The 18952-nt window shown below is 37.3% G+C and overlaps 2 protein-coding genes across 5 annotated transcripts; both read right to left on the reverse strand.

The window, feature by feature from the left end:
- Positions 1 to 774: 774 nt before the first annotated feature.
- On the reverse strand, positions 775 to 5364 carry LOC130744569 (uncharacterized). The gene is made up of 8 exons (XM_057596745.1): positions 4954 to 5364; positions 4307 to 4864; positions 3997 to 4135; positions 3770 to 3903; positions 2590 to 3647; positions 1481 to 2503; positions 997 to 1162; positions 775 to 939 (listed from the first exon to the last, which is right to left on the reverse strand). Exons 1-8 carry the CDS (start codon positions 5362 to 5364, stop codon positions 775 to 777), a joined length of 3654 nt encoding a protein of 1217 aa, XP_057452728.1.
- An 8035-nt stretch (positions 5365 to 13399) lies between these two features.
- On the reverse strand, positions 13400 to 18690 carry LOC130745215 (uncharacterized). Of its 4 annotated transcripts, none has more exons than XM_057597399.1 (8): positions 18408 to 18690; positions 17241 to 17554; positions 16250 to 16520; positions 15490 to 15755; positions 15172 to 15387; positions 14723 to 14825; positions 14200 to 14275; positions 13400 to 13620 (listed from the first exon to the last, which is right to left on the reverse strand). In XM_057597399.1, the coding sequence occupies exons 1-7, from the start codon at positions 18556 to 18558 to the stop codon at positions 14217 to 14219; spliced, it is 1380 nt and encodes a 459-aa protein (XP_057453382.1). In that variant the 5' UTR covers positions 18559 to 18690; the 3' UTR covers positions 13400 to 13620; positions 14200 to 14216. The 4 variants fall into 4 exon arrangements, with proteins under 4 accessions (XP_057453382.1, XP_057453374.1, XP_057453366.1 ...); XM_057597391.1 differs by having other exon boundaries at positions 13400 to 13726; XM_057597383.1 differs by lacking the exon at positions 13400 to 13620 and adding an exon at positions 13828 to 14113.
- Between the last annotated feature and the right edge of the window lie 262 nt (positions 18691 to 18952).

The raw sequence follows: 18952 nt of genomic DNA on the forward strand, positions 1-18952 counted from the left end.
ATTTGATACATCGATTCATATTTTAAATTATAAAATATTTAAGATGCTAAGAATGTAAGAACAATCATAATAAAGATGTAGATATTTAAAAAGCATAAGCCAAAAGCTTTAAGTTTTGCATATGTGAGGTATAACTGAATTTTGTTTGTGAAGATGTATACTCGTGTTGCATAAAGGGTAATGCTTTTGTGTTTTAGATATGTAACAATATATAAATATATAATTATTTTTTAAATTATTAAAAATACACTTACGTTATAGAAAAAATTAATTTTAATTTTTTTTAACTCGTACAAATTTTCATTTTACATATAAAATGTTCCTCCCTGTGAGATCTCGTAACTCTAATTTGTTAGCACTAATAAGTTTAGGTCATAATTTTACACTACATATGTATTAATATTTTTTATTCATCGTATTTTTCTTACTATCCAATTATTATAGTTATATCATATATAAATATTTTTTTTTGAAAACGAAATGAATAGTATTAAGAATTTGCTTGAGCCAAAATAGTCTCAAGGCCAGAGCCAGGTACAATATGAATCAGAGAAGTTCCTGAAAAACGTTGTGCAAAAGTGCACCAAACCCACCACCCACCCGCAGGGTGACCACTAGCATATTCCCAAGAAGGAGCCTCATTAAAACCTTACTGAGAAAAACCCATTGGGAAAAACCCCAGCAAGGAAAAAGAGTACCACCTACTTGGGATAGCCACCCAGCTACTAGGAAACATGAAAAAAGCCCAAAACAGCATCTGAAATTCGTACACAGCTAAAACAGCAACATTTCAAAATTTTCTATGACACATAAACAGCAAACAGCAACAGTAAGCAGGCCAAACAGCAAACAGAAAACAGGCGCAGCAGCAACAGCAAACAGGCAGCAGCGACAGCACTCAGCAACAGCAAGCAGACACCAGCAACCAGGCAAAAACAGCTGTAACAGTACTCAGCAAAAACAGACAGCAGTATCAAACGACGCAGCAGCAGTTACAGCAAAACAGAAAGCTGCAAACAGAAGCAACAGCACTCCAGAAAACAGCAACAGCAAACAGAAAAACCAGCAAACAGCAAGCCCCTCCAGAAATTTACAAAACAGCAAAACAGCTACAAAATTGATGCGAATACTACGCCGCAAAATCTCCCATAGCTTTATGACCCTGCAAAAACACAGTAAGAAACAAAACAACCAGCCAAGCATGTTATGTTAGCCTTATTGTCCAACATATTTCCAAATTGGCACCTCACGAGAACATCCCTCCTTTGCGAGTTCGTCCGCCTCCATATTCCCTTCCCTCAAAATATGAGACACCCCACAACACTCCACCAATGGATATAAATAATCAATCATATTCAACTCATTAGTTAAATTCCAAGGTCTATTTTTTGTTCCGCGCACCCAATCCACAGCAAGACTTGAGTCACTCTCAATTAGTATCGAAACTATCATGAATTGCTGACAAAATAATAAGGCATACAAGATTGCCAAAACCTCTGCCTCATCAGCTCGTTTTACCTCCACCTTTCTAGAAAACTCCCCAATGACCTCCTTTGCACTATTCCTCAAAATCCCCCCAATGCCTGCTCGTCCTGATTGAAAAGAACCATCCACATTGAATTTCAAAATCTTCCCTTGAGGTGGTTTCCAAGGGATAAGAGGCCGCACACTAACCTTGGCAGTTAGATCAATTTTTGAGAAGCCCCTTTCAAACTGAGTTGCATCATAAGGACAATCTTTCCACCAAGCTCTTATCCAAGTAAACAATAAAAATACATGAGACTCCCAAATGGCTTCCACATCAAAAAGTTTATCATGGAAAATCACATTATTCCTTGCCATCCATATCTCCCAGCATAATGCATAAGGAATCATCTCCCACAGAATTCTTGATGTATTTTTGCGTAACTGACTCCACTCAGCCAACAATGTCGAAACTGATTCTGGAATAGACCACATAATGCCCTCCCTCTGTAACACTGTTGTCCATAGCATCCATATCTGGGGACAATGCAAAAAAAGGTGTGCCACTGTCTCTGTTGTAGACAAGCAAAAAATACAAGATGCACCATTCTCTAAGACCACCCCCCTTTGTTCCAAGTTCTCCTTTGAAGTAATTCTGTTCTTCTGCACCTGCCACAAAAATAAAGCAATTTTTGAAGGTAAGATAGGCCTCAAGAATTGAGGGACAGACCAGCCCTCCTCAGTGAACCATCGGGCTTCCACAACTGCACACATAGACTTTACACTGTAGAGCCCCATATTATCATGTTTCCAAATTATGGAATCTCTGTCCGCCCTCTCCCCCTGTTTGGGAACCAAAGTCTGAAGGAGTGCCTGTAAATCATCATACGGTTGTCTCTCCCAACCCAGAAAATCACGTACAAAAGCAATATTCCATATCCATTGAGGACCTAAAACCGTGCCATACTCCCTCACCAATGCCCTCTTATTAACTGCTAATGCAAACACCCGAGGGAAAGCCCTTTTAGAGGCGCAGAACCTATCCAAAGATCCAACCAGAAAAATACACCACTTCCCCTCCCTATCTGACAAGCCATACCATCCCTAAAGACATTGCCCACTAACCCACTATCACGCCAAACACCATACACATCTGCCAAAGGCTTAGATAATTTTTTCACATCAGCCGGGTCAACATTAAAAGATATCAGCTGCAGTGGTAAATCATATTTTTTACAAACCACCTCCCTCCATAGAGCATCTCTCTCCCGACCAAACCGCCACACCCACTTCAAAAGCATAGCCTTATTTTTCCATTCAAGAAAACCCACTCCTAGACCTCCAAACCGGGTACCCTTACACAAGTCTTCCCATGCTATCCACATGATTTTATTTTCACCAGAAGGGCCCCCCCATAGGAATCGACGCATAATCCTCTCTATCCGTTGAATTATCCCCTTCGGAGCTTTATAGAGAGCCATATAGTACAATGGAATAGCATTGAGAACAGATTTTATCAGAACAAGTCGACCACTTAAAGTCAAGAAGCGGGAACTCCACAAACCCAATTTTGCAGTCATATTTTCCAGCACCGGATTCCAGAAAGACAATCTTCTAGGATTGCCACCCAATGGAGACCCAAGATAAATGAAAGGTAGCGTACCGATTTTAAAATTCCACCAAGTTGCAGCTTGTTGTACCATAGAAGAATTGGCATTCACCCCATAAACCGCTGATTTGTTAAAATTTACCTTCAACCATGAACTGTATAAGTAAGCTTCAATTGCCATGGCTAGAGACTGGAACTGAAGCTCATCACAATCAGAAAACAGCAAGGAATCATCTGCAAACTGTAAATGATTTATGCGGAACCCCGGCGCCAATTCCACTCCACATGGTGCGTCCCCTTCCAGTAACTGATTAAGCATGCAGGACATCCCGTTTGCCACAATATTAAATAGTAAAGGTGAGAGGGGATCACCCTGACGCAGTCCCTTCTGAATATTAAAGAAATCAGAAGGCGAGCCATTAACCAGGACTGCTAACGAAGCTGTTGAAACGCACACCTGCATCCAGCTAATCCATTTTTCCCCAAAACCCATTTCCTGCAGAAGCTCCAGCATAAAATCCCATTCAACATTATCATAAGCTTTTGCAAAATCAATTTTAAATAGCAATCTGGCCTTGAAGCCATGGTGTGGACAATTTCATTAGCAATTAGAGAGCAATCCGCAATCTGACGACCTGCAGTGAAAGCGAATTGATTCTGACTTAACATACATGGCAGCATCGAACTCAGACGCACAGAAAGGACTTTTGACAGCAGTTTATAAATACTTCCAATTAAGCTGATTGGCCTGTAGTCCGATATTTGCTCTTGTTCACCCCCTTTAGGAATAAGAGCTATAAAAGTGGAATTTAGACCCCTCACCAGCTGTCCTGACATGAAAAAATCATTGAAAAAACATAGCAGTTCATCTTTAATTAAATTCCAGAATTTTTTGAAAAAATCCATGCTGAAGCCATCAGGACCTGGAGCTCTATTCCCATCAAAAAATTTTACCACCTCCCATATTTCCTCCACTGTAAAATCTGCTTCCAAAAAGTGCTTTTGTGCCTCCGACACTTTATTTAATTTGCTGTTTGAGAACCACGGCCTAGGACCACCATCCTTGCGGAAAAAATTAATAAAATGTGCTCGCATAGCTTCTTTTATCTCATCTGGGGAAGTTAACAGACGCCCACCGTACCTTAGCTACGTGATGGTTTTCTTTACTGTACGTGCCTTACACACACGGTGAAAGTATTTTGTGTTTCTGTCTCCCTCCTTCAACCACCTTACCCTTGACTTTTGTAACCATATTCTTTCCTCCTCACGGTATGCCCGCCACAAAAACTCTAAAACCATCCTTCTCTCCTTATTCAGAGCCTCTGAATCCCCCTCTGCTTCTAACTCACTCATCACCTCCTGTAATCTTTTCTCTAAATTGGCAATTTTTTCTACACCCCATGCACCCTTCTTTCTACGCCACTCTCTAATTTTTCCTCTCAATCCTCTTAGCTTTTGTTGCAACACATAACCCGACCACCCTTGATACACAGCAGATGTCCACCAAGCCTCCACTAATTCTTTAAAACCCTCCTCATCAACCCAATGATTAAAATAATAAAATGGTTTTGGTCCCGAATCAGGCACCCCAAAAAATAAACCCACCGCCCTATGATCAGATACATTCCATGGTAAAACAGATTGAGAAATATTAGAGAACGTTACCAAGACCTCATCAGACACTAACCAACGATCCAAGCGACTCCAAATCCCTTCGTTCCGACTAGAAAACCAAGTATAATCGCCATTATTCAGTGGTAAATCCAGTAAATTGCTGTCTTGTACAAACTGCTGAAAGGATGAGTCACCCACATCAAGGACACGTCCTGATGTGCGTTCAGAGGCCAGTAGCACCGCATTAAAATCTCCCCTATACATACCAAACCGCCATGGCATAAAACCCGTTGCTTTAGAGCTTCAAGACAAAGACTACGATCTGACACAGAATGAGGACCATAAACATTTCCAATCAGCACTGTTTGATCAATATTAGGCAACTTCACAGTCAGAAGAATAAACCACGTTTCTACGGCCACTGTCAGAACCTGCAAAGAACTCTCCCTCCACAAACACATCAAACCCCCAGCTGTTCCAACAGAACTAGATTCAGCATGCTGCATATTGAGACTTTTAGTCCAAGAAATTACTGTACACTCCCGAAGTTCATTCAGTTTTGTTTCCTGTAACAGAACTAGTTCTGGTTTCAAATGCAAAATTGCTTTCTTTACTGCTTCTCGCTTCGTTGTTCCTCCCAAGCCACGGACATTCCATGTCAGCCAAGGACCTGACATATTAATTGAGGTGTGGATGATTTTGGCGAATTTGAGTTTCTAAACCACGGAGCATCAAAGCCTCTGATCCTCGCGGTTTCAAACCCAAACGTTTTCCAAGTAGCCATGTTCTCTGAGCTCTAGTTGACACTCCATCCTCCCCGGGCACCGGCTCTAGAAAATCAAGTGGGAGGGGTTTCGGTTTGTTCTTGCTTCCCTTAGGACGACCCCTCTGTGATGACTTCTTTGACGAATTTGTATTCTGGCCGTTCTCTTCTAATTGAGTCTCAGGGATAGCAGCAGCAGCAGGCGTGACTGGACCAGGAAACACAGAAGATGGCGAAATTGGTGAGCATGAACGTATTGTTACCTCAGGTGTGGAAGCTAAGCGCACAGTAGCCTCTGGTATTGCACGATGTCGAATTATTTGGTGTGGTGATGTATGCACAAACACGTCTGTGATTCCCCTTAACTCAGAAACTTGCAAATTTTCATCAGAACCCGTAAAAGCACCGAATCCGTTTTTCTGGTTTTTCATGACAGGCAAACACGGCTTAGTTTCTGATTTGTTTGTAAATAATTGTGGGTCCCAGTTCAATGCAGAATAAGGCCAACAAATATTTGATTTCTGATTCAAATCATCAGCATTAAAGGAATAACCAGTAACAGCAAATCCTCTTCCTTGATTTTGAATAAATTTATCCAAAATTTGTTTTCCGTTAAAACAAATCTCATCAGATTTTAAATTTTCTCTCCACACCTTAATTTCCTCAATTGAATAACCTGAATTGATGATATCCTCCAACTGTTCCTTCTGTTGCTCCCCAGAATTGATTACATTCGTATTTTGAATGTTTTTTGTAACGTGCAAAACTGTTGCCCCCTCTGCTTGCAGACGCTCAAACTTGTCGACACCCCCCTGTTCCATCTCCGGCGCCGCCACCGTAACCGGCAAAGCCACTCCCGCCGTGAGACTCACTTCTTCCAGCGCACCAGTGGATGCGGATTTACAACACGTCTTCAAGCCCTCTGCCGCACCGTCCCGAAATATCTCATCCTCTTCATCCAAAACATCATCAAACGGAATTTCTTCATCTCTCCCATCGTCTCCCCCTTCTTCCCCCATGCTTCCATCATTAGTGCTCAAATCCTCATCTGAATTGTACACTTTTACTGGTGTTGCCGGCTTCACCTCTACAGCCCCATAATCATAAGCTGTAGGATCCTTTTCAACCAAGACAATACACGACGTACCACTCACATCAACCGCCATGGTAAAACAGTGAAGAATCGGATGATGTGTACGGACCAAAATGCGAGCAAAGTCTGCTCGATGTCGCAACAAAGTAGCAGAATCAGACATAACATAGTTCCCTAGCCTGCTTCCGACGGATGTAAAGAATGCTTCACTCCACAAGCCCAGTGGTACCTGCCATAATCGAATCCAGATAAGCTGAGTTACGCCAAAAGAAAGTATTGTATAGGGCTTGATATCACACAGCTTCTGTTCCAAAAAGAAACTGCATTCTGTGATGGTTTCTTCCATCTCATCCTTTGTTTCAAATTCCAGTATCACCTCATCTGCTCCCAGGGGAATTAAACGAAAATTGAACAAACCAATCTGGCTAAATTGTTCCTGTAATATTTCCACCGGCATGGACAGTAAGGTTCGTGCCCTAGCACATCTCAGAACCCATTCTTCATCTAAGTCAGAATCCACCACACGTAATTGGCATGTTGCAGGTTGGACTGCAGCACCAATAAGCCCTAACTTGACGTCTGTTGCTGGAGACGGTTCTTGCTTCCTCCCCTGCTGTTGTGCTTTGGGTCTCCACACTTTCCCCGGAACATTTTCCCCTGGTTTATGAGCCACAGGTGTGCGCAAAGGTCGCTGAATATTTTCTTTTTGAACCACCAGGTATGTGCCATCTAGCCTCATACCATGGAACATACGAATTGCTTCCCAGGCCTCATCATTACAATGAAAACGAAGGAAGCCGAAGCGAAAACGCCGGTGATACTTTTTCTTCTGCTGAATGAAGACACTCCTCAGTCGTCCTGCCCTTTCAAAGACTGATCGCAATCTCTGGGTTGTCATTCTATCACCTAAACCATCCACAAAAACTGAGAATGACTCAGGTTGATGTTTGCTTCTTTGAGTCCCATGAATTCTTGACTGGTTTATTGGATCTTGCTGTTGTCTATGTTGTTGCACGTTTGCTCCCTGTTGATTAAACCATGGTTGCTGCCGAGTTGTTTGATGATCCGTTTGTCTCCCAATTCCGCCATTATTAGTATTTCTTCCATCTCGTTCCGAATGTGTACCTTGCTGTCTGAAAGCTGTACGTTCAGCTCCATAACCCCGATGATGTTTCTGGTATTGGCCCCCTCTGGCTCCCGTGGAGTAGTTTGAAAGCCGCCACCTTGGAGATCCCTCCCACCGCCGTACAGCCTCCGATTGACTCCAAGGCCGGTGCCACCGCGCCGGAGGTCTCCAACCAGACCCTTTCTCTCTCTCTCTCTCATCTACAACTTAAGCAAAATAACAATACATTCATATATAAATATACACTCTTAAAATTTTGAAAACAATACTAAAATTAATTATATTAAATTTTTTCTATTAAAATAATATCAATCAATTAGTTTAGAATATAATGATTGTATAAAAAAAGTATAATGGTACTTTTTATATAAAATAAAATCTCACGTAGATAGCATTATAGTAGTTTAAAATTAAAACATATCAATTGAAAATTATACGCAAATACAAACAACAGCCGCTTTTAGGTTTCATAAGGATAAGCAGTAGAAAATTGTGTGCATCTCCAAAACATATATTTCTAGTGTTTTTACGGTGAAATTTGCTCTTGTGTTTGAAAAGGCCTGGATCAATACCTTGGTTTATATAAATTTGACATGCTAAAAACACTATTTGTTGAGATTCTTACTGGATGGAATTAAGAAACTAACAAAGATAACTATTTAATAAAACAACTCCACAACACAAATGAAATACCACAGACCTCGTGAAATCTCACATAATTTTTATGTATATTTACACCTAAAGTCATTAGAAATACAGAACAATTTACTTAAATCATATATGAAATGTAATTTTCTTATTATGTTGACATTAAAGCATTTCCATGCTAAAATGTTCTTTTCCGTATGAGCTTTTTGCCATGTAATTTGAACAAAATAAAATAAAAATAGACTATATTATTATGTAGAACATGTTTTTTTAAAGATTATGTAGAACATGTTTAATATGAAGTTACATTGTAAAATAGTGACATCTTATTAAAATTTATTTTTCTGTTAATTTTACATGAATTTTCATGTAAAATGTTCATCCCCGTGGGAACTCTTAACCCTATAGTTTAACTTAAACAAAAATACACTATATATGTATTAATGTTTTCTAATCTCCGCACGACACACTTTAATCATCAAATTATCATGCCTTTATATTTATTTCTTTTTAAAACTTTCAAAAAGTTATGAAAAAAGTAATCACATCATATTGATTTTTTATTTACAACTCATAGGAATTAGATTTCGACCTATGAGTTCAAACAATCACTTTTTAGCCATGCGTTGCACGAAGAACTTTCTCTTGTGGTTAAGACACGTTCAATACCATAATTTAGCAATATTTTCATATACTAAATGACATACTTAATGAGAGATATATAATGCTACATAATGTGTTCCTCTAATTTGATTTCCCTCTATTTATAGCTCATCTCATCCTAGTACTAAGTAACTACTATAATAACATCAAACTAACCTAGCAGTCCCTGATTAATTTCCCCTTCTGTTACATCCTTACATGAGTTTGAAAATTTAAGTGAACACACTTCTCTTAGGTGATAAATGGAATAATATAGAAACAACCGCAGTCCGCAGCTACTGAGAAACTCTGCCACATTCACCTAGAAACCATCAAATCTCTGCGTGTCCATGGTAGCTCTGTGGACCCTCAGCACCAGATCAGCTCCCTTTTCCTGTAATTAATATTTAATAAAAATAAGACAATTTAAGAAAAATCAAGAAATAAACAACCTAAATCCTAATCAAATCTAAAATTTAAAAAGGTACTAATTAAATATAGATAAAAACTATCAAAATCTAGCAAATCACAATAAAAACTTATAAAATCATAAATTAAATAAAAACCCGAAAATTCAATAAAGACACCATAAAAATTAATTAATAACCTCAAAATAAAATAAAAGAACCTCAAAAAAATCAAGAAATAAACAACCTAAATCCTAATTAAAACTAAAATTTTAAAAAGTACTAATTAAAAATAGATAAAAACTACCAAAATCTAGCAAATCACAATAAAAACTCATAAAATCCTGAATTAAATAAAAATCCGAAAATTCAATAAAAGTACGATAAAAACTAATTAATACTCTCAAAATAAAATAAATACCCAAGAAAAAATCAAGAAATAAACAACTTAAATCCTAATCAAATCTAAAATTTAAAAAGGTCAACATGTGCTTGGATAACTTGTTGTATTTTTCTTCATATTTTTTGTCAACACGTGATTTTGTTTATAAATGCCTTAAATTTAAATCAAGTTTCCTATTCAAAAAATTAATTCAAACGGCTTTTTGTGTTTTCCAATATACAATTTTTTTTAAAAAAAATATACACTAACTATTTAGAATTATTCAATTTGTATATATTTTATTAAAAACAACATTCAATACGATGCTATAATTAATAAAATAGGGTCAGGAATAACAAAGTGAAGTATGCAACTTTAGATGACATTATGTGTTGATTAAACAACAAAACTACATGCATATGTGTACTGTAACAAACACTGAAGTTGTTAAATTCTAGAGTGCAGTCCACAATATAGAGAAGACAAATCCAAGAAAAGAAAGGTGAGCAAAAACAATGATCACAATTCAAATAACATATCAAAAACATATAACACAAAACGGTTTCTATTTCTATGTTAGCTTACCTCTTCAATTAATTTATTCCTCATTCACGGTCTCTGAAACAGACAGCTTGAAGGTCGTTCCCACATCGAACCTGAATGAAAACACGTTTACTATTTGTCAGTCAAGAAAAAGTTAAGTAAAAGTCAATTATTCAATCAAGAAGGCAGTCTCCATGGATTAAAGGTAGCATAAAGCAGCAGAAATAGAACAAAATATTGTCTATGAAAAGGGAACAAAGCAAGTTGTACGAATAGAGAAGATGGGGAAGAAGAAAGTTTAAGCCAAAGACATATAAGGACTCTGTTGAATATCTGTTAAGATTTGGTTTATTATTAATCTAACAAAGAAATAAAAAGAAACTAAATATCTATCTAAACCTATCTCTATTTAACTATTTAAATAGATACTAATCTAAAATAGAGAAACAAATCTAAACTATATCTCAATGAGATAAGACTAATAATAAACTAATTTAACAAATAACAATAAAAACAAAACAAAATCTTTAAAAAATATTTTTTATATATGCTCTTTTTCACGGATTTGTTTTTCTTTTATTTTTTTTTATAAAAATGTACATATATGCTTTATTAATCTGTGAGTGACACCTCATCAAATTGGCCTGAGAATTAATTTGGGAGTGACACCTCATCAAATTGGCCTGATGGAAGTTCTTCTTTTTTAATATCACCATCATCATCATCATCATCATCATCATCATCATCATCATCATCATCATCATCATCATCATCATCATCATCATCATCATCATAGGAAAACAAATAATACTTTTATGAAAATCAACACAATTAATTGATTTTCTTAATTTGTGTGAATCTTCTCTTCCTGGACAAATATATAGGAACAGAGTGAGTACTTGTATGAGTTGTATCGAACAATATGATACTGGTTTGACTTTTTTAAAAAAAGTTATACTTGGTTCGATGCCGCATTTAATTTCATGTGGGAAAATTGTAATTTATGGCGCTTATTATCGATCTAACAAATGCTCTTTAACTTGAATGTTATCTTTAGTTGAGTCAACACTAGATTAATTTTAAACATAAAAATTGCAAAGACACATTTTTTTCCTATTTCTCTATAATATACTTTTTTCTTAGTAGTCTCTTTTCCTTTCTTTCTCTATCAAACTCCTATGTCTCACTATCACTCCCTACCATTTTCTCAATTTTCTCTCCTTATTTGGATGTAAACTTTCTTGTGAAAGAGGATCTTAAATTTATGAAAGAAATCAATCAGCTTATAAACTATTACAGCTAAATTTTAAAAAGTACTATTAATTCGGTGAAATTAAGAAATTTTTTCACAAAGAAAAAGATTTATAATATATCTCTTTAAATAATTGATTAAAATTTCTCTTAGTTTGCAAATTTTCCGTGCATGTACTTAAATTTTTTTATAGACAAAGTTGAATTAATTAAAATATTTAAAAAAGTAGAAATATTATTTTTTAAATTACTTTGTTAAAAGTAGGGCGGATGAGTCTCACTCGTTTTTGAAATATATGTTAGATAAGTTATACCACCCCATATTTGGTTGGTTGATGGATTGACCCACCAAATGTAAAAAAAGTAAAAACCGCTTTATTTGGCAAGTGCGAGTTACCTCTCTTAAGTCTTGAAGATGTAGTATGAATATTATTATCTTAGGTTGCAATAATCAAAATTAATGTGAGTGAAACACTAAAACGCAAACAAAGTGAAGCCATAGAGCCGGGAGGGGTACTATTAGAAAAGCTTAAAAAAATATTTGAGCTAGAAAATAAAAAATTGGTGTTGGTGGAGTGCTCTTATTTACATTGTCTCTCTACCATCACTTCCATTGTCTTCACCACCTTCACCATTGATGTCGTTGCCACCATCAACACCACTTTCCACCGCTAACACATCACTACCACCATCGCTACCCCTACCATCATCGCCACCTCCACTACCTCCACCATGAACACCACCTTCCATCGCCATTACTGCCACCACCACCACCACTGTCGCCACTACCACATCCTCCACCACCTTTCATGTGTAGAATCTTGCAAATTTGCACGAGTAATTGGTGACCTTGCCGCCATTGTTGAAGGTAAGAGAGGTTTTGAAACAAAGAATCCAAGAACTGCACAGAATGCAGAGAGAAAAGCCAAGAAGAAGGAAAAACTGAAGCAACTGAGAAAATAGCCGAGAAAGCTGTGAGGAAATGTAACTGTTACTAAGAAAATGTAACAGAAAAGTGGGAAATTCCGGAGAAAATGAGGGAAAAGGTAAGAAAAACTCAAGAGAGAATGCGGAAGCTTAGAAAGCTCTTGATACCATGTTACAAGGAATGAATTGATTGAATGAATTTTCATAGATTCAATGCTTGAGAAGTAACATTATATACAAGTCCTTAACTAGGTAAGGTTAACTAACTAACTAACTAACTGTAACAAACTTCTAACCATAACTACCATGTATAGAATAATTCCAATACTAATGCCTATGATATGCTTCCACATTGTTGAGCAGCATTAACTTGATCGGGTGATGTAGCAATTTGGGATGCAACTGCATGTATCTAGCAAACTTTTTCAATTGAATGGCCTATATGATATGACATTGACGAGAAAGAACAACGTAATTGGATAGATGCGTATAAACCTTTTACTGATGCATGGACCAACAGACACAACATGGTGTGTGAACAACCCATGTTAATTAGGCTAGCAGCTCCGAATGATGAATGTGTGAGGTGGTACATGGCACGCACAGAAAGCTGGCTGGCGTCTAGGGAAGCAGCAACTGGGGGCAAATAGTGATGTTATCTTAACTCTTATGATTTTTATTTTCTTATTTTATGTCATTTTCACGATTTTTTTTTGTTATTGTAGGCAGGGTTTTCATCATATATGATATGGACTGTCTCCTGCAGATTATGGGAGATACATGGCTGAGGACCTCCAAATGCAGGTCCAATATGCCCATCCTGCCCCTTCCGAAATTTCTTCAATTTTTGAAGCTCAAGGCCAATGAACAAGATTGAAAGGAAATAGTGAGTGTCTGAAAAGAGAGGAGAGAAGATGGGCATGCAGAGCAGTGAAAATGAATTGTATTTTGAAAAATGAACTTTTGATGATTCATTCATGGTATAAAGCTTATATACAAGTGGCTAGCTATGCAACTAACTTACTAACAACCTCTAACTTATTTAAGCACAACACCTGTAGGTCTGGACCTCAAATTTCACGGTGCCGTGGAGCCAAATACACCCAGCCATCATCTGAAGTCTCTACTGCAACCCTTTAATAAATTGCTCCCTGATTTGAAGCCAAATGGTTGCTTGATTAATATGAATTGGCACTGGTTAGCTTGCTTAACATAAAATGTGCAACACTTATTTGAACCTGGTCGGGATTCTTCTACCTAGTTTCATCCAATCAATTGGAAGAAGTCAGAAATGCTAGCGACTTTTCACTCATGACCATGATGCTAACGCAGTACCATAGTAGTTGAGGGAAAATAAATGAAGATTAAAAAGTATGCATTAATTGAATTGGGAGCAATTTCATTACAAAATTAAAAAAACATAATGAAAGAAATAGTATAGCATATATACTATTCCAAAACAGGACAAACTTAAATCCCGCCCCAAAAGAATAACATCAGAGCTACCAAAACGGAGATTTCTCCACAAGTAATAGAAATCTAGAGTTTATAGAAATCTAATGCACTACAGTATTGTTACTAAAAGCTTTTAAGAAGAAATTGCTCCACCTCTGCTTGAATCCCTTCCCTTAGTATCAGGTTTACCTTCACACTCAAATCGTGTAAACACAGTTTAGAGAGATACTGCATTATGTAATATAAGACTGATGCAGCTGCATACAGTGCCTTACCAAAACTTTTTAACAAGTTAAATGTTCAATGGCTCTGACTCGTTGTCTCTTTCCTTCATTTGCCAATCTTCTGTTTCTGTTTCAAACCAAAAAAATCCGAGGTAAGAATATTTCATTGGTTCGTGCTTTCAGCGCTGGCTGGTGATAGTCATGTTAGTCATATTGCCATGTGTTATGCCAAACGAGATAGACAGGACAGGCCTTTCAGCCCTATAAAAGCAATGGAAGGAAACTGTGGACTAATTCATTTCACGGTAATCTAGCCAAAAGATAACCAACAGGAGCTATTATCTTGCACAGAAGAAAATTTGTCCTTACTGAAGCGTCAAGGATCTACAAGAACAGTTTCAGGCATGATGTAACAGAAAGGTGATGTGGCAAGGCAAAGACTCCAAAGGTGTTTAGCATGATTTCCCAGATAAGATAAGGTTGAAACAAATCATATGAATCTAAAATCTAGATAAGTTTTGAGCCCAACATTGTCCAATTTATAAATCTTAAACATGTAGTGTGAGGGTCTTACTTGGCTTCTCTACAAGCAACAGCAGTCGCCTTGTTAAGATACTAGCCACCCCAAGGAAAATTGAGCACATACCGAACATAACAGTGATAGGGAATGCATCAACCTGCACAGAGAAAATAAATCATTATCAAAACAAAAATGCACAGACACAGAGAGGAAGAGAGAAGTACTTTTTTTTTTTTTTAGTAACTTGTTTTGCTTTTGCGTTTGAGGGGAAGGGATTGCAAATTTTTCCAAGAAAGTGGTTGTATGTAGGTGTAAAACTCAATGGTATTACAACAACTCCAATCAGACACTATTAGATGAGGGTTAATAGTTCAACGTTCAAACTAGTGGACATGAAGTGTGTTAGACTGTGAGAACTCAGCAATCTGTGCAATCTACATCCACAGAAATACTAAGTTCTTAAGATTAAGCAATGTATCTTGGTCGTATATCAAATAACATACATTGTACAGCACAACACAGACGAAAATGTTCAGAGGAATGCGGAAGAAGTTCATGATGGTGCTCCTGGCTTCCTCGGGAATGTATTGAGATCTCATCTTCATGATGGATGGCCAGAATATGCCAACACAAGCCTCAAAAGTACAGAAGCCAAGAATCTGAATGCACTGAGCGAATGAGAGGCTTTCACCTTTCACTTTGGGAGGAGGTATCAAGAACTGTTCCACAATAACCAAGTCAACATATTGCAGAATAATGCGAGATGTAAATCACAAAGCTAGGAGGTAAGGGAGTATATTCGAATTTGAAGAATAGCATACACTGGCCAAAATGGGAATAAGTAGAGAAGCAGAAGCAACTACGAAAACAATCTGCATGTAGCTCTCTACTCGAATTGATGAACGGGCCAACAATTTAGATGCAAGTGAGCTTCCCAGCATGGAAGCTAACATGAATGTTGCAAAAATAAAACCATGGGGAATCTCTTCATCATTTGGGCTCAATGCAGGAGTCCATAGAAACACCCAAGTATACATGGAGCCTTCAAATAGAGACTGTATGGCCCCTAGCAATGCTATTTTTTCATCTGAAACACAGAATGTAATAATTAATGAACATGAGAAGCAAGCAATGAGCAATAATACAAGAGATGAATAAAAAGAATGATTATAGCAGAATAAGGAAAGCCAAAGAACAACATTGCTCCCGGATCCCATAAAGGGCAGCTTTAACCATAACTGCCGTGCAGAATGTTTACATTTATTTTCTTGACCCATTCAGAAAATATACATTTCATGTAATTAACTGTAGATTCTAACCGCCTGGAGAACATCAAGGAAGAAAGGAAGCTCTATCCTTGAATATTCCAAGTCCCTGCATCATTTTAATTGTTCAACAACATATTTGGCACCTGGGAATAGGTTCATTTGGCATACTTCAATGCCACAACGGGATTAAAAGGATCTCAAATCCAGTTCTTTTGCAGAAAAATGTCATGAATAATGAGTTTCAACGTTCAAATTTACAGTATTGCACTATTATATAAAGACAATGAGAAAATGACAAGGTAAGAAAATCTACCAGAAGCAATGACCACAGCAGCACCCCTGAATTGGGTAAGCAAGTCCTTGTTCTCAGAAGGATCACCATAATTTTCTGACCATGAAAATAATATGATGGCCATACCAATTGCAAGAAAACATGAAGCAGCATCGAAGGGGGACACAGGTCCAAGACTCAACGTATCAACAAGGAGATTTCCAAACAGACCAGCACAAATGGCAACAAGACCATTTCCAAGAAATATAGCCTTTGAGAATGTTAATGATAGCCATTGTGCATCATAGCCCCTCTGACAGATTGATGTAAGAAAAAAATAAAAATGAAATGAGATTCATAAAATACAAAATGTAACATGAAGGATATCAAGACAAGTAAAAACATTTCAAACATCAATATTCACAGATTTTGAGGGTAATATCTATTTTAATGAACAAAAATAACTTCATTAGCCACTTCAAAGATAATTAGAAAATATGCATTTACAGTGTTTACTTTGTTTGGATAGCCAGAATAAACTTATAAAAACTGGAAATTAACATGTTTTGGAATCAACATAATATTAAAGAACAAGTTGATTCAGAAATCATGAGATTCTACAGTAGACAAGAAAGAACAATGAAGCACAATAAACATCTAGAGGGAATTATATAGGAAACTGGGAATTATATAGGAAAGTTATAGATTTGAAATTCTAAATTAAACAAAATAAAGGTATCAATTTCAGATTCCATCAGACTGTACTGCTCCTAAATTAATAATTTTCAATAGAATTTAACAACTGTGGCACTCCACGTATAGAAACTAGGGCCAGTTGCAGATATAATAACACTGCAATATTCAAGTCACCTACAGCCTCCAAATACAAGCAAAAACCTCATTACCACATTTACAAGTCAATGAGTGCCTTTTAAGTATTTGGCACTTTGTGTGCCTGTAGAGTCAACATATCCACGTGAAAACTTCATACTATAAATCGGATAACTTCCAAAAACAAGCAATTACTCCTCACCTTGAAGTGCTCAGCGACAAGCCACGACTCAAATGCTGAAAACAGGAGTGAAGTGGCAATGCCCCCCAAAATACGGCCCACCATCAAGACTCTGTATTGAGGAGAATGTTTTGTGAAGCAGCTCAAAATGTAGGTTATGCAGTAAGTGACCGCAGCCCTCTTCCGGCCCTGTTTGTCCGCCAAAGATCCAACAATTGTTCCGAACAGCATGGAAGATCCAAAACCAGCAATGAACAGCTGTCCTATCTCCCCTTTCCCGAATCCATACGTACTGTAAAGGTAGTACACATATGGACCTTGCAACCAATCTCCAGCTATAGCCATAGAAACAGCAACCTATTAGATTACCAAAAACTAGCTACAGTAACTTCAATCCACCTTTATCTCTTTATATAATTTACACCAGAAGCCACTCAATCACATTACAATATCAACTATAGACAAACCACAAGCAGAGCAATCTCTGTTAACAAATTCCTGAGTACACTGCAATAAGATCAGTGCACTTTTTCCCATTTCCCAACTCATATTCACCAACAACAATGTCATCTAAAGCTATAAAACGCAACTCGAATACGATAACTTAATTTTTTTTTTTGGTATATCGGAAAGATAAATTGTACCCTCCAGGAATTGATCCCCTGACCTCCCACACCCAATTCATATGTCTCCTAGCTCTTACCACTTGAGCTATCATTCGGAGACAGATAACTTAATTAAAAAGAAAAAAAAAACTTTCAATTCAAATATGAGATCGACCAACATTATACAGTTTGAAGGAACCAAAAAGACATAGAATTAAAATATTAAGCTTAATTGAAAACATAAAGCAAAGCATAGATAGGTAAATTGCACTATACACAACTAGTTTCAAATCCCAAAATAAAAAAATAGAAAAGAGCAAAGAGCAAAGATCCAGAACAATAAGACACGCACGTTGAGATGTAAGCAAAATTGACCATTGAAATGCTGAGATCACACTAGGATCCGATTCTAAAGTTGCGATTTCTCGCTAATTTCAATGTTACAAACAAATCATCAACAATCAATGCATTTTTTTTTCCAGTTTTGGTAACAATTTACATTGTGCAAGAGTCGAAAGCGAGAAGAGAAAAGGAAAAGGGAGAAATGAGGGTTAGATCGAGTAGATCTAAGAGGAGATCTTACCCATCATGAGGGAATAGACGAGGAGGTAATTGTTCTTGAAGGAATTGAAAGCGGAGGAAGTGTTGATTCGATCCTTGTTGTTCTTGCTGAGCTCAAGAGCTGCGACCACCGCGGCCAATGCGCCGAACACCAGGTAGTAGAACAACTCCATTTTCGCCTCCGATTTGCGGTTGCGACGACGCAGAATCGATCGAAGAACGAATCAATGCGCGTTTGTGGTACTGTGATTCAGAGTTCGTGTCACGAGAGAGAGAGAGAGAGAGAGAGAGAGAGAGAGATTGAGAGTGTGGTGTGAGAGGGAAGGGTGGCATATATAGTGGTGCGGAACGGTGCTGTGATCAGCTGTGTGCGGCTCTTGTTTGGTAAAACTGGCTGAAACGGTTGTCTGTTTTAACTCTTGACTTTTGTTATTTATGCTCTGACTCCCGATGTATATGCTTTCTTGCTGGTTTGCTTTCCATATGCCAAACATGGATGGATTACCATGGATGACATGATTTACTAGTTACTACATTATCAAGTAATTAAATTCATTATAAGCTTTT

Source organism: Lotus japonicus, chromosome 1 (genome assembly GCF_012489685.1).
Source record: "Lotus japonicus ecotype B-129 chromosome 1, LjGifu_v1.2".
Lineage (NCBI taxonomy): Eukaryota > Viridiplantae > Streptophyta > Magnoliopsida > Fabales > Fabaceae > Lotus > Lotus japonicus.